Source organism: Leuresthes tenuis, unplaced genomic scaffold, assembly GCF_036924035.1.
Source record: "Leuresthes tenuis unplaced genomic scaffold, fLeuTen1.0.hap1 SCAF_13, whole genome shotgun sequence".
Classification (NCBI taxonomy): domain Eukaryota; kingdom Metazoa; phylum Chordata; class Actinopteri; order Atheriniformes; family Atherinopsidae; genus Leuresthes; species Leuresthes tenuis.
Window position 1 is genome coordinate 15096097 of NW_027325367.1, and position 17536 is coordinate 15113632.

General features: G+C 42.5%; 2 protein-coding genes across 3 annotated transcripts in view; one reads left to right on the top strand and one right to left on the bottom strand.

Annotated features, from left to right (window-relative positions):
* LOC140266992 (uncharacterized) overlaps window positions 1–12251 on the top strand; it is a 39335-nt gene extending 27084 nt beyond the window's left edge. The window contains exons 10-11 of one of the 2 annotated variants that reach the window (XM_072362139.1): window positions 4672–4707; window positions 9487–12251. In XM_072362139.1, coding sequence (XP_072218240.1) covers window positions 4672–4707; window positions 9487–9707 — 257 coding nt within the window. In that variant the 3' untranslated portion in view covers window positions 9708–12251. The remainder of the gene's footprint in view (window positions 1–4671; window positions 4708–9486) is intronic. The other variant, XM_072362140.1, reaches the window with a different exon arrangement.
* coq8aa (coenzyme Q8A, genome duplicate a) overlaps window positions 1–17536 on the bottom strand; it is a 294959-nt gene that overhangs the window by 172667 nt on the left and 104756 nt on the right. The window lies entirely within an intron of this gene.

A 17536-nucleotide genomic window follows, 5' to 3' on the forward strand; every position in this document is an offset into this window, starting at 1 on the left:
AGAAGTGGAGGTGGTGAGGAACACAGCGAGAGGAAGAGACGCACGGCGTGCTGTACAATCCAGCCTTTTCTTCTGCCGTTCAGTACTCTGAACCTAAAACATTCACTTTACTTGTATTCGCTCGAGAAATGCATCTGGTTTTATGTAAGTGTGAGTCAAGCCGAGCACATAAAGCCATTGCCGACCGCTTTTACCCCAAGTGAGGTCCTTATAAAGAGGTGGGAATAACAGTAAGGTTTGAATTACAGCTCACTTAACACTGCCCTGAGGGAATCTTGTTCTTAGTTTTTTATGGTGTGACGACAACTGGAAACGGCCCAGTGTCTGTTCTTTTTAGGGTGCAATCAATAAGAGATGTTGAGAGCTTTGTGTCTCGGCTGTCTGATTGGATCACCGTCTCGGTTTGGCCAGACGCCGTTTAAGTTGCACAGAAATTCCAACGACACCGAGCCGTGTTCACTTTCAGAACTTTCCCACACGAGTCGAGGCTCGAACAGATAATAAACGAGTCAAATATGACGCATAAATGCATAACTCCTTTTGCTGCTATAATTAGGCTTTTGCCAAGACATTATTTGTATAGCTGCAGCCACTGAGACCACACATTGTTGCTAGAAGACAAAGATGTGATATTTTGTGCCGTCACATCAGACTAGAGGTCCAGCGAATCAAAGTGGGGAACATCTTTAGCTGGTTGTCCATTCGCATTACAAAGACGGAGCTGTTTATTTGATCTGTGGTCTCACAGGATTTACAGGCGACACACCTGCCCAGCTGCACAGATCCAACGTCTGCTTCCCTTTTTCAAATCAACATGTCGAACGAAGCAGAGCTCGATTTTAAGTGCCACTGCAACCACTATATTTCCCCGAAAAACCCATTAAAGAGAAACATTAAAAAGTCTCCACACAGTCTGCATCCACTTCTGTCATTGCCCAACATCTTTGAGTAACACATTCAGGCTTATAGAATCTGATTCCATCAGTTCCTCGCAGCGGATGCAGATTAACCGTACACCCCCCCACCCTGCAAGTAGTCGAGATCACTTCCTCCAGTCTTCCACGCAGTGTTTGTCCTCTCCTTTCTGCAGATTCACAGCAGCGAGCCTCAGCCACAGCGTCGATGGCTGATTTAGCTCATCTGCTTCGTGTTGCACATAAAAGAAAAATAAATGAATAAAAACTTTTTATCATAAGGGAACTTTAATCATCTTTTGCCACATGGCTGAATACTAGTATTTGAAGAGCTATGGATAAAGTAGACTCAGCAAAACAGGTCAATGTGGTTATCCTCCATTTTTAAATCCCGGCAAAAAGTTTGAAATTCACAAACATTTCTCACCAGCTCTGCCATCTCTGGCACGTTGATGGGTGTCATCCTGTTTAAACTTAGTCCATCAAAATGAGATTGAACGGTTTCCACTAGCAGGACTCTTCAGGAGCTCCTAGTTACATACCGCAGGTATATGAAGCCACGCTAGTCAGTCGCCACTTAAACCGTCGTCATCCACATCGTATTTTGAAGCCGTGAGGGTGAAAATGGAGCTATGATGGTGTTCACCGTGCCAACGGAGGGATTTATTGGCCATGAAATTGCCATAGGTGCACTGGATTAGAGGAGCAGACTTTCAAAACTCCAGTAAACCGTGTCCCGTGTTCTGACTGAAGGGTGCGATTGACAGAAATGTAATTATTTTCCCCAATTTTAGAATTCCCAGAATGCAGGTATATTAACACAAGGGACGAGTACTGTTTATTTACTTCTCCTGCCTTCTCTAAATCATTTCCTATAATTGAGTGCGGCGCTCTGGAGCAGTTCCGGTTTTAGTGGCGCGTCTCACACCATTTGAGGACGACGGCACGCACCGCAGGCCTATAAACTCTTTTCCAGATGAAGGATCACCACTCGGGTTTATTGATCTGTCGTTCTATCTGTAGCCAAATGTTTAATTAAGTGGACTGATCTCCACTGAGCTTCAACAAGCTCTTTTTTTTCTACTTGATTGTTTTTTTGTCAGCATGTTGTCTGTTCTGTCAGCCAAACAATCTGACTTGCTTCTAATCCGAGGTCTTATTATCCTCACTAAAAGATAAAGAATGAAAAGTCCTGAATAAAACATACAAGTGGGAAACTGCTGCAGGCAGGATCTTGAGTCTGTTAGAGTCTTTGGTATTTCCTCAGGAAACTCCTCCACCATTAGGGCTCAGTACCCAAATCTACCTCTCAGCTCCTCAGACTCCATATAACCCTGCTGTCCTTTTTTTTTTTTGTTCTGCTTCAGGATTTGTTTCTATCATTTCCATCTTTGTCCTCAAATGCTCCCACTCAGCTCCCACTTTTTTCCTCTTGCTCTGCCTTCTCTTTTCTCTCATTTGAGCCTCCATTTTGGACGTCCCTGCATTGTGCAGATATAAGCTTAAATCATCCTCCTGAAATCAGACATTTTACTGTTGTCTCTCTTATTTATGGCTCTCCTGCTCCTATTCCTCTGCCTGTTGCCGGTTTTTCCTTTCCTTCTCTGACGACTTCAATAGTGTTCTATGTAAACACTTGCACAAGCCTTCTAGAAATCATCTGAATTGGAGTAAAAATAAATTATAGCGGATTATATGCAGACTTTATCAGCTGTCGGGGTCCTTTTTATGCTGTGTGAATATTTAAAGTGCGTGTGTAAGGTTAAGTCACCAGTAGCTGCCATTAGCTGGAACAAAGCATTTCTCTGGAAGCTGCTGCCTTTTATAAAATGCTCCTTCCATCGCAGAAAGAATTTAAAGTGGCTGGGGGGGAAAAAAAGAAGACGTTTCAGCTCTAATCCAAACAAAAAAGTGGACTCCATCAGTTATCTGGAGGAAGGAGCTACTAAAGAACAGAATAAGTAACTGTGTGAGGGAGTCGTAGATAATGGTGTTCAAAGGTTGCTTCATAGCATGATATAAATCACAGCAGGGCTGCACCTACAAGTCAACAGAGCAGTGACTCTGCACAAGCACACACTGTCACTTGACACTTTACAGGCTCACAGCTTGCTGACCATGTGCAGTAATCCAAAACACGTCATATGCACACCTTTTTAACCTTTGCTTCTCTGAGAGGCTGTAAACCAGGCGTGGACTGGAGATAGAGACAGTAGAAGGGAGGAAGAATCAAATGGAGCCCGACTGATGCTAATGCTGATTTTGACATGCCGCTTCCAATGGCTTATACAGTACTAATAAAACATCTTACCCGTCATTTCTTCATATACTGCCAGGAAACAGGCAATGGGTGTATTGATTTCTATACATATGTGCAAACAGAAATGGAAATCCAGTTACTGGGGGAAAAAAAAACTGTTTGTGCAATTCTATTTAGCTTGAAAGTCGATATTTGGTCTGAGCACCTTTATTCTTCAACAAAGCCTGAAGCTTTCCGTCATTTCTTTGAATAGACTACACTACAGGAACAACTCTCCAGGCTTCTTGAAGGACATTCCAAAGCTCATCTTTGGGTGTTGTCAGCTTTTTCGTCTCCCTGTTTCCCTTCGATTTGCTTCCTTGACAGCAAACCCTTCCGTGGAGACCATTTCTGATGCGGCCTCAGTGAACAGCAGATGTCTGCTTGTATCACTTTCAGATACTCTGTCTGCTGTTTATGGTTTTAGGCCCGACACTTTTTCTTCTGTCTTCCACTTCAAGACCATTTTAAAAGATTGAAAGAAGAAGATTGAATGAATGTTTGTCTAAAAAAATAAAAAATAGGAAGACAAAGTCAAACATGTGAGGGGAGAGACACTTAAAAGACAAGAGTTCCCCAAAACCTGCCAAAAAAATAATGCAAGTCAGTGCAACCTCTTTCAGTTGTTCAGAGTTGAAGAGCCTCTGTCACCATGACAACTGCCAGAAAAAAAGAAGGTACAGTGAAAGAGTGCCACAAATGTTTAGATAAAGCGAGAGAGGTTAGAGAAAGGATGGACGAGTGGCAGAGATGGAGGGAGGGGACAGCAGAAGTTGTGACACCACTACCTAAACAGGAAGTTGGAGGGATCACTGTTGAACACGTGTATAGGTGTGTTTGAGATAAGTTGATTGAGTGAGCTCCATGTATCCGTCATCCTTGTTGCTGTGGCTTATCTGGAACTGGAGTGTGTGGGTGCAGAACAGGGTACAGAGGGCGGCTTTACTGCCTTGGTAAAGGCCTTCATTTTGTCAGGTCGAGATTGACCAGGCAGATAGAGCGACTGTCTTCCGAGCAGAACAGTTCTTTGACAAGTCTGGGGAAGGCTGAAACGCACGGGGAAAACACAAGTGTTGTTTTCTGGATATTCTTAGAGTAAGAAAGAGGTCATCTAAAAAAAATAAATAAATAAAACAAAATTAGGATTTGTCATCAATCTCACCATTTTCAAATTTGAATAAGTGCCACAGGGAATTTTCAAAAGGGGAATTTGTGTAATCTGCAGACTTTTATAATAAAACATGCCTCCTCAGGCTTTTTAGCCTTTCAGGGCTGATCTTTAGTGTCTCCGTTGTGTTCAGAGACAAAGAGGCTTTTGTCTGTACTGTTTGAGTGTCCATGAGACACTAAAATAATCTTGTACGCAGATACCAGTGGGCCGTGTGTTTTTTTTTGTTTTGTTTTGTGTGTGTTTGCCCTTGATGTTTGATGTATTTGGTGTTTGTGCTTGTGTTGCAGATCTGGTTCAGAGTCCGATCCATGCCAAGCGCTCAAGTATGTGCCCTCATGTCAAACGTCTACAATCTTTGTCCGGAAAGTTAATTTGAAACCTAATGTACCTCTGATTGCAAATTAAGATCCTAATGTGGGCTAATCCCACAGGAAATCGGGATGATAAATGGTCGGATAATGTTTTTCCATCCTTTGGACGGGCTCGAAATCGATGATTGCAAAAGATTATATAATCAAAACCTTCTCTTTTTAAAAAAAGAAAGAAAAAGAAAAAAATCTAAGTGATCACTGTGAAACATTTTCCTAATTCTGGTCTAATCCACTAATATGTGATTTGATCTCTGCCTCTTTTTTTTTTATTCAATTAACCTAAATGATCCGGGCAAAGTCAGCCCCTGTCTTGTCGAGAGCAGCTGGGCAGGAAGCGATTAAGGATACTGTCCATTAACTGCCTGGATTTATGCTCTTGTTTTAGCGTCGCCCTGTTTCATTTGGACCAAGGACTCCAAAGGCCCATTCTTTGCCTGTTGAGCATGTACTTATTTCTGATACTTTTCTTTAGCAGAAATAACATCCATTAACCCTTGTCCCAGCTCTATAAAGAGTGCAGCGTGACAGTACATAGTTGCCTTTCACATGTTTTGCTATTGCTTTATGAGGGTTCATAAAATATATATATATATATCCTGCAAACATGCTCAAGGCTTTTAGAAAGGGACAGAATTGTAATGACTTCATCCTGGACTGCACTGTCATCCCTGAGAACTGAGTTGGTAAAGGTATTTAAACAGATCCTTTACACTGCTTAAATAAGCCAAGGTTTGTGGCGGTGAATGTGAGAGCCTAAAACTAGGCAAGGCCCGCTTCACGGGATTTAAATTATTCGGAACATAATGTGGTGGTTAGTGCCCTGAGCGCTTCCTTCACTCACGCACACACGCGTCCGCACTTAACCGAGAAAAGGTAGGTTTAGGATCAGTTCAGACGGCTGCAGTTGTGAGGGAGAAATGCTGCAGGAACAGCAGCCAGAGCTGCGAGCCCTGAGAGGCAGGTCACAGGTAATCAAATAACTCCTCGGAGCAACGTTAACAGTGCTTCTCAGAAAACATAACTCAATACAAACAGGAGTAGCAACAGCAGAATACCGAGTAAGGCCCGAACCAGCCGAGTAAAGAATAAGAAAGAGGAGCTGACATGAGCATGAAGGCAAGATAAATGGGTGAGTGTGAGGTATGGGCTGCGCTGGTCTGATGAATCCTCGACTGCTTGGCTCTTCGTTACGAGGCTGAAGATTTGGCATAAACAGCCTACATCAACAGATGCTCAATTCAGTGGCGGTGACACGCTGCCATGACGTGCACGTGATACAAAACTAGCACATTATTATTGATGAAAGATGTCCACAGTGTGACTGCTCCAACAATCATGCACCACCATACATGTGCTGCTTTGAGAGTCCGCTAGATCCGAAAGGTTTCTTGTGATGCGGCTGACCTGTGCACATGCTGTGAAGACGCCATCGTTTGTCGTGCACGAGCGTGAGGCCACACGTCGGCAATGAAATTCAATATTTTCACTCAGGAAAACACCACAGGGCGCCTTTGAAATTGAATTTAGAGCTCCTCTGTTCTCTGGATTGTAACAGACTTTATAATGGCAGAGTAGAGTGTTGTGGTCTTCTAAATGGAAATTCAACCAGGGAGATATTCCTTGGAAACGCACTACTTTTGTAACTTTGCAAACTACTTAATCCTCAAGTTAACAGAAAAATATATTTTTCCGGTATGTTATTAGATAACGGGGTAGTTAACCCAGCCACAGGATGAGAATATGTTGCGGTAAACAGCTATTAACCACGCCAAGATACGAAATTATCGACCAGATCAGACATCACACTGTGTGTGTGTGTGTTGTAATCGCAGCTTCTTTGTTTCTGTAATGGAGCCATCGATTTGGCGTGACCGCGGTGCAGTCTGGACCGGAGGGAATCTTGATTTTGCTTTCCCAACCAAGAAATCTTAGAGCTGCTGAAGGGTCAAAGAAGGGTTTTTGTTTTTAAATGCTGCTGCTCATTGTTGTAGTCGCCGCCTTTAAGGATGAAGATTACCGTGTAAAGAAAGAAAAAGTGGTTGATGAATTAAAGAGAAAAGCCTGAAAGTTTCTAGGCACTCCTGAGGATTTGGTTCTGACCGCAGCAGACTTTGTCATCCTCTCTGGCTGTCTCTCTCCTCCTACTGCATGTATTCTTTCTTTGTGTTGCGGATAATTAAGCACCACTCTGCTCGCAGATACAACAAACCTATGGGCCCTGTGGGATTGTGTAGTATTGAAGAATAGCTTGGGGATCTTCTGCCTAGTCATGGTAATCAAATGATGACGTGGTTATTATAGTGTGTTTGTGAGCCACTGCACTGCTCTCTTGTGTGTGTTTGAGTTCAACAGACCGGAAGGTTGAGTGATTTTCTATTACTCTCCTTCTGGATGGCTCAGAGCTGGCTGACCATCTTACAGCCTGCCTGCCTAACAGTATTTCTATGGGAATTATTGACTTTGTGTCCATCTCCCCGTTGCTCCGTCTCCTATCTCACTGTCTGCCATTTTGTCTGCAGTGTGATGAGGAGCTGTGGTTGTTAAATAGATTCTGTTTCTCATCACTGCAGGACACTGATTAAAATCAATATTCATAGAGGAACTGTAAGACGTCCGTTTGCTTCGTCTGTTATCATCGTCTCTGTAGCTGTAACATTGTCACTGCTGTTGTGACATTTAGTCTTTTGTTGCTGGATTCAGTCTATGATAAGTGAGCGCGTACTCGTTTATTATCGTCAGCTTAATAGTGATCATTATAAACATATTGCATGTAATCAGCCCTGGTATTATACGAGAAGACACACTTACATGAAGTTAAAAGTCACCGAAGATAATAATTTGAATTTGCCAGCTTTCCTTTTTCGTACGGTGGAGTGGAGCCCAGTTCGAGGTATAGACAGAATAAGAAATCAACAGTTTGATTTACACTGCTGTTTGTGGAAATGAATAAAAGATGTTTTCACTTGAGTCGAAATTGCTGTTTGCAGCCTGTTTTAAGTCTTAAGGCAAGTGTGTCTGACAGGCGGCTGTGCTGGTGCGTTAAATCTGAATAGGAGTTCAATATCAATGATGCCAAATACTGTAATAATGCAGTATTTTCACTTCCTTAAAGTGAAAGAAAGACATTTTCCCTAAAAGAAAAACATTTTAATGATAATTTTGGTAGAACCTTATTTCCCAGGACCGTATTTTGACATTCACGTTAAAATTCCACAAATAAACATTTCACTAATAAAAAAATTAAAAAAGCTAAATATTGCAAGGAGTAGTAAGTTATGGATCATTTGTAGTGATGAACCATCTAACGCTTCAAATTCTTTGGCTCTGTTGTGCTCTTTAATGTCTTTATCCTCATCTTTTTGACCATTTTAAAGCTTATGAACTCATCAGCATTGTTCCCAATTTTAGCAGACAGTGGTTTTTGAGCAAAAGAATCCGATAGCCTGTCATACCAGTTTTTGACAGTGGCTTAGGGGATTCTAATTCATTCCTTTAGCAGAAACTCTACAGCTTATTAATAGTTGATGGTGGTGGGAAGCAGTTCCTTCCTTAGTGCTCCAAAGCACACCACAGATTTTAGATTATGTTAAGATCTGGTGATCATGGGGTCCGGTCCTAGAGTGAATCAGCCATTGGGAACCAATGCAGTGGTGTTAGAGGACCAAGAGAATTCCACAATAAAGTTTCCCAAACCATCACAAAACTGCTTCCGTACAAATCTCTCTAGAACTTGGTCGCTTAATGCTGGGTTCGCAAGTTGTTGGTTTAGCTGCTCCTTGTCTCTAGTTTTGTCGTCCATCCAAGGTTACGCTTCCCTGATCTAGTCCAAGGAGAAGTTCCTCTCAAAACGCTCAACACTCCCCATTCTTTTGCGTTTCCAAAAATTTCAAGCATTTTTTAGGGACATAAACCAATGCACAGATCAGGACAAAACTGCAACATCTGTGTTATTTCTACAAATACAACATGTCTAAGAACCGTATGGCGCTAGGATTCCCATTTATGTCTAAATGTTGGCTGATATAAAGAGTTAAGAATATCACCCGTTTCCTTTACTCATTGTCTTCACTCATATTGCTTCCACCTGTTTCCAACCCCTGCAGATTCTGTAATGCAGGGTTGTCAAGCATTTAAAACTAATTGTTAGTACAGTTAATTACAGATAATCACAAATCACAGTGGTCTCACCACCACAAGTATGTTTTCCACACTCTGTGTTATGTGCTCACTCTATCTTTGAGGTAATGCTGGTTTGTTATCTCCATAAATACTGAAGCAAAGGTATTCACATGGTATCTGGCCCAGCTGTATGCAGAGGGAGCTGTTAGCGATGTGCATATTAAGAGAAAATACTAATCGAAACATTTTTTGATTTTCTTCTTGTATTTTACTAACTCTGCACAGAAATCTTTGACGGCTGTGGTCTTTAGCTTAGTTTATTTCCTCATGTCGAAGTGAAGCGTTCATCTGTTGTTGAATGGCAGCTGGCAAACAGCACTGTGCATTACCGCCCCCTTGTGGTGGTAGTAACACATCACTATTAGCTGAAGATTAAAACAAACTTGCGCCATAACAACATGATAGTCGCAAAGGCTTTAATGACAGTTTGGAAAGTTGAAAATCATTGCCCATCCCCAGTAACTATGATTCCAAACTGATGTCATGTTCAGTAAGCTCCAACTCATCAGGCCGTTAAATAGCAGCATGTTAATAATTTTCCTTTATTTCCAGGTGGGCGTCGCAAGTCTGAGCCCGACGAGGCGGAGCTACTGAAGGTCAGCAAGCGACTGGTCGAGGATGCCATCAGTCGCGCCTTGCAACAGTACAAACAAGAAACACTTCAGAATGGGAGTGGGCCCAATGCAGCAACGGAACAGCCCCCTGGAAATACCGAGGAAACCTCTACAAAGACGGACACTACAGCTAACTCTTCGGCAGAGAAAAGGAAGTGACATCATCATCCGACGGGGACCCACAGACTGAAAAACCAGCAGCCCAGAAAACATCAACCAGGCCTGGCTAACAAGGAGAGAAGTCAGTAAGACCTGGGCACTCAACCAGCACTGTGCTGACATGCTAACCAAGCTAGCCACTCATGCTGGTCTCCTCCCACTTAAGCTAGCTGGACACAGTGCTAGTATAATAGATAATGTAGCTTCAGATCAATGCTAGGTGACCGTCCCAATAGGCCAGCTAGCTGGACTCTTCTGTCCAACAATCTAACAGCAATGATTTTGTCCCTCTTTTTTCACTCAGCTGGGACTCTGCTCAGAAAACACCTTAAACACTCCTCTAGAGACAGACGCGCACATGTGGGCTTCACTGTGACCTGTCACTCAAACTGCCCTTTTAAAATAATATGATTGTGTTTTGTCAACAGTTTACCATCGCCTGCACCAGAACAGACCCGATAGATCCTTAATGTTCTTATGAATAGTTTCAGGCTACCCTCATTTGAGCACTTTTTGGCGCTGTCCTCACAGATGAAACGTGACTCTGCTTTTCACCTTTGGGGCTGAAGAGCATATTCTGATCTGAGCTGGAGTGATTGAGTCCCGGTTGTGACTCTTTAAACTTCAGTGACAAACATGGCCCAATATGTTGGAGTTTGGTCTGTGCAAGCTGTTGCTAAACTGGTTGCGTCTCTTCTTTAAACTTCCAGGATTTTTTCCTCACGTTTCGGCTGGGCACAGAAACAGATGTCGCCCCCCCCCCAGCTAAGCTTTAAGTGTTTTATAACGGTGTTGCATTAACCAAGTGTGCTCTGCCGAGGCAGCACTGAGACAATCATCAAGTCGAGATAAATTCACCTGCGAAACACAACCCAAACCGGACTGCCGTGTTGGATCCACACGCACTCCTACAGACTGCATCAGTCCGACATGACGATTATTGATCTAAACTAAGAACACTAACTTCACACGAGTCAGGTGGACAGGAGGTGCTGGGAAATGATCCAGTAATACAGTACACTAGGAGTTGCCAAGAACACATCTGTACTTCATTCATGCCAAAAACCTGACGCATGCGTTCATTCCAGTCATTGTGCTCATTTTATTTGTATCATTTGCTTTTCACACTGCATACCATCACCGCTATTGTTTTCTGATTTGTAAAGCTCAGACCCAGATTATTTACCGTATAATCTCATTTAAGATCCACTCACACTCTGCGGGAGTTTAATTCTTTCACACTCGCTGGCTGTTAGAGGCTCTGTGTGTTTGTGTCCACGCTGATGATGTGGAAAGCTTTTGTTCCGCTGTACTGTGCGAGCAGTTAGAGCCGAGCAGTGATTCCGTTTGTGATGCCGAGGGTTAACTCAGACAATCACTGCTGTCAGCTGACAACCCTCCAGCTCTTTGGGTTCGGCCTCTTACTTTCTTCCTTTTAATTATCTTTTAAATGAAACTCTCCTGTGGCTCCAGGCCCTATTTAACCCATCGATGCCATTCAGAAATATGTACGTTAGTGTGAAATTAAAGCAGATTGATTTCTTTTGCAGGAGATCAGGTTTTTCAGCTGATGGCAAAATAGAGATACAGCAAAGAAAGATTATTATTTTAACCATCTAAAAGCAACTATACTCCCTGTTAGAGAAATATGATTTTATGGGGGGGGGGGGGGGGTAAATATTTTTTTGATTTTTGAAAGTATTTTTTTGAAGATCTGAAAAGCACAAAATTTTACATTTGTTTTTTTATTAGTCCTTGAGTTCAAATTCCACGGAGCAGGTGAAAGGGTGAAATGCTGTTGAATCGGCTCACCTTTGTTCAAAGTGGCCTTCAGTCACTGAAACACATCCGTGTGATTCTGATTTTCTCGTGTGCAGGTGACATTTTCAGCCGGCGTGGGCCACGGACGTCAAGTTAGATTCTTGAGTTAAATGTAAAACTAAATACATAAATAAATGTGTCCACCATAAAACAGAATGTTTGTCATGTGACTTGGTTCGCCAGCTCTTGATTTTCAGTTATTTGAATTTTTCCTTCGAGCAGGAAAATGCTCCCACGCCTGTGAAATCCACTCGAGCGCCGTCACTGTGGGCTCATGGAAACGTAACATCACACAGATGGTTTCTGATGGTGGACGCTGGACACTTTTCAGTTTGATCTTCTACTGTCACCAGATCCTTAATCTCCTTGGTAGGAAAAAATATATATATATCCCCTTTAATACACAAATTGTCTCGTGGGCCTGTGTGGTTTATCTGTTCATCTGTCTGTGAAGGCGTGCGAGTGCGTCTGTTCACACGGAGCCCACGGGTGTTTTGATCAGTGGTTCCCGCCAAGAAACTCGTCCGTATCCATCATGACGGCATTCGGATTAGAGTGTGGGAACAACTGTAAGAAGAAAAGAAAAACACCCTTTTGTCTTTGTTTGTCTTTCCATGTGTCGACGTGCGTGTCGGGCTGTGTGGGTGTGTTCTTTTACTCTGTACTGTATATCTTGTTCTGCCACATTTGAACAATAAAACAGGATATGAGATTCAGAACCAATATCCTCGTGACTGTCTCCTGGTGTCAGTGTGGATTTAGGCTTTTGATAACTTTTTGATAACTGTAGACTCAAACGCACCCGATGAAAACAATGTTTCCATTTTTCTCAAGCTTTAAAGCATCACAACCGAATGGCCGAACGCTTCATTTTGGGGTTCAAACTTGACTCGCTGTAAAACCACTGTTTACACAGTACACCCACACAAGCGGTGCCTGACTAACTGCTGAAGGAGCACTGAAATAAGTGTTTGCAAGTTGAACCATCTCACAGTTTATGCACAGTCAGTGTGGGACTGGAAGCATTTAACAGCAGCAATATAAAGCTGAAAAAGAGGAGAAGGCCTTTGTCTGAGACGGGCTTGAAATTAATTGATTTTAAAGGACACTGAACCAGGGAGGAGTTCTGATTGGGGGAGTGAATTTTATAAACTAAAACAACATTTTACAGCAGTTTGAGTGAAGTGAATGCTATATTGTGGATTTTTGCAATGATCACATCCACATCAGACAGTTGGTACTCGGCCCACTTTGGTTTCTTTTTTTGGAAATAGATGTAAAAAGTCCAATCAGACATTATCTGTGTGTGTTAGTCACATTTGAAGGCATTTTAAAAGATGTAGTTTCTAGTGCCATGTAAAAGTGCTCAGTGAGTATGAGGCACATGGGTGGAGTGAATGAGTTTAGCTTTCTTTGGCCTGAAGCATCTCAGGGTCTCACATCCAGATACCAAACAGCAGACAACAAACACGTTGGCAGCGTTCGAGTCCTGCAGTATATGAGCAGTCAAAGTAAGATTCATGACATTTTCCAGAAAGCATCCCTCTTCCTGTCTCCTCCTGACATTTAGAGCAGAGGCACTGTAGACGACCTTGAATCCGGCCACGCTGTAAGTAAACACGCTTAACTGCTTGGCACAGCGTTTGTCTTCTCCCTCTCACACATGATAACCTTTAAATGAATGAATGAGTAGCGGCTCTGGGAAAACAGGGTCAGGAGGGCGACGCCAAGCGTGAATTTACATTCCATTTCACAGCTTCCCTCACAACAGTCAGTCGAGTCACACCGACTGAAGATTCCAGGATTTAGTCATCGCTTCCATTGGGTTTCATCCGTACTTTGGAGAGAATTAACAGCTTGCCAGCTGTGACTGTTGACGGCTTTGTGGGCTCCTGCAGAAATGAGGCTCTAAATTTAGAGGGCTGATAAACCCAAGTTAATTCATTCTGGGTCCTCATTACAATGGAGAAATTATCATTTTAAAGTGCCTTCAGGGTCACTAACTTCATTTGGCTTTTTAAAAAAAAAAAATCACCTTTTTTTTTTATATTTAATTCTACTCGCCAGGGTACTTTCTAGGTTTGTAGTGTTAATATTGTTATGAAATGATCACCTGCTGACTACAAAATTGTCACCTTATGCAAATGGTCAGGACATCATGCACTCAGAGTCTGATCCTGAACGTGCTGAATATTCATGAAGCTTGTCAGAGGACCACCTGTGTTACTTCCCCAGAGATGACTGTGACTTTGAATACTCGAGTGCAAATTAAAGAAGAGTATCTCAGGTGTTCCCTGTCTGTTTAACCTTTAACATTTCATCAAAGGAGCCAGTTTTCTACACAACATCATCCATTATGGTAGAGGTACTGCACTGAGGTCAACGCGTCCCGGTCGCAATGTTTTTGAGACTTCAAATTCAAAATGAGCAAATGCAGCGATTGGGCCGTTGTACTCAACTCATCTCCATGAGTTAGAGTAAAATGTGAAAAAAACCCAAAACCTGTCTGTCCGTTTTCCACAGTTAAACACAGCTAACAGCGGCCAACCCGTGCAGCGCAAATGAAAATGGAAATCACGTCACTGAAGCTGTGGACTGAAAGCTGGTAATTATTGCTGTGATGATTTTAAGAAATTGAAGGGTATGAAGTGGAAGAGGGAGGGAAAGTGAGCAATTATTAGCAAGGAAAAGCTCAGCTGTGATGTGGCTCAAACATGACTGGAATATGAACAAGGCCCCCCTCCTCCGCTCACCCATGGAGAGACTCAGTCTGTTTGGAGGAACAATGATGTTTTTCTTACCCACACCAAGGGAAGCAGAAATGACAGCGATCTCTTCCAACATCAGTGGAAACTTGTGTTATTTCCACCTGAAGGAATACAAGCCCTCTCTGCTCTGCGCGTTTCACATCTGGTCCTGCTCCGACACACCTGATTCAAACAAATAGGTCAGCTCACCAGCCTTTCTTCAAGGCCAGAGGCCTCATAACGACTCATTTATTTGTGTCAGGTGAGTTGGAGAGTACAGAAAAACACACAGAGCAGGGCGTCCGGAGGACCAGGATTCGGATATTCTGCTTCTTCTCAACAGAAAATCAACTCAACTCTACTTTTTACAGCTTCTGATGCTTTTTCACTGATGTTAACCAGTGATGGAAAAAAATATCTATATATAAATCATGTTGTATTCAAATACAAATGGATAAGAACAATGAACAACAGCTTTAAGGAAGATTTTGTTACATTCAGAAAGGGCCAGAAATGTTGAACTGATATAAAAATGATGTAAAAACTGGAAACTCTTCCAGATGCTACCTTCAAATGGACAACAGCACAAAACAATCCAGCTACTGCATCTACACAATAGCACTGCAGTCAGCCAAGTCATCCAGCTGCATAAGGTACTTTTCAAACTAAGTGCATTTCAATGGTAGCAAATCATTCAATATTAAGTCTGTTTCCTGTGCAGCGGAGGGCCTGTATTCTGATGCGTCTGACTGTGGGGGAAAAATAAATAAATAAATCCATCCAACAGCTGTGATGAGCTACTTGTCACCCCACACGCTGCGTAAACAATGGACTGCGCTCGCCAAATTGCAGTAACACTTTCCAAATGACCTCAAAAGCCATTTTTCTGCAAATTTGCAGCAATAAACACCAGCTGTCAGGTGGGTCCGACACACATTCCTGCTCTCCAATTCCCTGTTTAAATGATCATTTTCAAACAAAACAAAAAAATGAAGACTTTTATATCTGGGTGGATAAAGCACAAAGAGGTACGTTTGTTCCCTGAATCCAACTGCTTTATGCCATTTCCTAATTTAGGCAGCGCTGAGGTGGTTTGGTCTGTACATCAGACAGCCGGCTGATTTCACTGTCCACCCACATCAATTGAGAATTTTTAATACTGGATGCCGCATTTAAGCCCCTTTAGTCCCCCGCCCGTAAACCATTTTGCAACTCCTCCCAGCTCCTCCTTTTCCAGCCGTGTCCGACTTGATCAGTGTCACAGCCATTGTCGCCAATGCCTGCTCTGCTATGTACCCCAGAGGAGGTCCACGCTGCTGCTCTCGCTGCCACCGTCCTTCCATGTGAACACGACAGGACAGGCAGAGCCCAGAACAGGACTGCGCTGTCAGAATCCACTTACTGCTCAAGGATAGAAGGGGAAATGAAAACTGTCTTTGACTGAAAAGCTGCTCAAGGATTCTTGTCCTTGCAAACGCGACATACAAATGTAGGCAAACATTCGCGCCCCCACGGCACAAAGTATCTGCAAACAATCAACTGCTGACAGAAATGTTGACAGTGTAAAAGATGCATCCAACGCCACAAATGTGCAGCATGTCCTCGGAAATTAAATGTTTGCCAGAGTCCAGGCTGTGACACACTTGGGCTCCAACAGACGTGAACCTCATCTGCACAAACAAACAGCTCAGGTTGTGCAATATGTTCAAGCTCTGTTTTGAACAGAGAGCAGCTCTGCAGCAAACAAGATAAAACCCACAGGTATGCGCCTGTGTGTGTGTGTGTGCATAAAAACCTAGCAACAGTGGATGGCTGGGGTGGGATTCTCACAGGTGGTGCAATGCTTTAAAGCTAAAGTTTTTATTGGAGCAGAGGTTCCTTAAACAAGAGTTGCGTCTACTTATGATCCATCACAGGTTAGACCTTAGTGGGGAGAGGAATCACTTTGCATGGTTTTATTTGGATTAGATGCAATTCTCCCCATCACAGTCATCCAATTACTGAGTAATCCGAATTAACCAAAAGTTGGAGTTTAAATTCATAACAACTTTTCCAGGAAATTGTTATTCAACATAATGCTCTCTTAGGCAGTGGAAAGTTGTTGTTTTTTTGTGTAAAATGAGCTAAAACCTCTACTGCAGTTGAAAGACATCTGAATAACTAAAATTATAATAAACTAAAATTGCATTCCTAGTAACATGAGTGCAAGTGCGATGTATTGTTGTTTTTACACAGTACAAGCTGCTTTAAGGTTACAATACAAGCAATAAGATTGTATTAAAAATGTGGTCGTGGTATTAAAAACTTAGATACGTTCAGGAGAAAGACGCTATAGTAACGCATTTCAGAAAATGATGAAGGGGAAATGCTAGCTTTTACTAAGACACCGTTAGTGAACTACAGATGGAAGGCGGAGACCAACCATTTCCATTTTGCTCCCTCAACCCCCCTAAAATATATACAATAACATAGCCAATGTCATGTGGACATAACATGCCTTTAAAATCAAGCAGACACCTTTGAACAATGGATTTGGGAAGAAAAAAAAAAGCTCTCAGCATTTGCTCAAGTCAATGCCACTGAAGCTGGAAACACCAAGTTGTTGAGAGTTCTCTGACAGCAAAGAGACCAATACACCTGTAAATGACCCTCCAACTGTGTGTAGCAAGGTCGTCATAGTGATGGCACCAGTATTCTCTGCGAAATTTGGCTTGATACAGTTCTTAAAAATCCAGCTTTGAAATGATAAAATCCAGGTCCAATCATTAACATGTTAATGATGTGTTAAGCATTATGTTCATGAAAAGCAGAGCTTTTCCCACCTCCAGATTCTGTTACACACTGCCAGCGTTTCATTAATGTTCCTGGTGTAAAATAAAGTTAAATTTTTTTTTATTTTTCTTAGAAAATCTGAGCCCGGCTCTGTTGGCTTACACTGACACGCTTCAAGAAGAGCTTTTTCAGCGTTTGTCTTATTTTCGACCCTCATCTTGACTTCTACCCTGATCAGAGTACATTTCCAACATGAAACTGGTGTGATATCCAGTACTGTGTCAGGAAGAACAACAATCAACACCCGGCTCTGAGGACAACACCTTCTGTTGTCACTTTTGTCCATCCATCCATCACTCCTCTCTGCCACTCACCCTCCCTTCCTCCCCAGCTGCCCTCCTCCCTCTGCTCCTCACCCAAGAAATGAGCTCGTCAGACAAGAGTCAGAGTGACAGGGTTAGGAGATTATGACACTGTCAATGATTTACT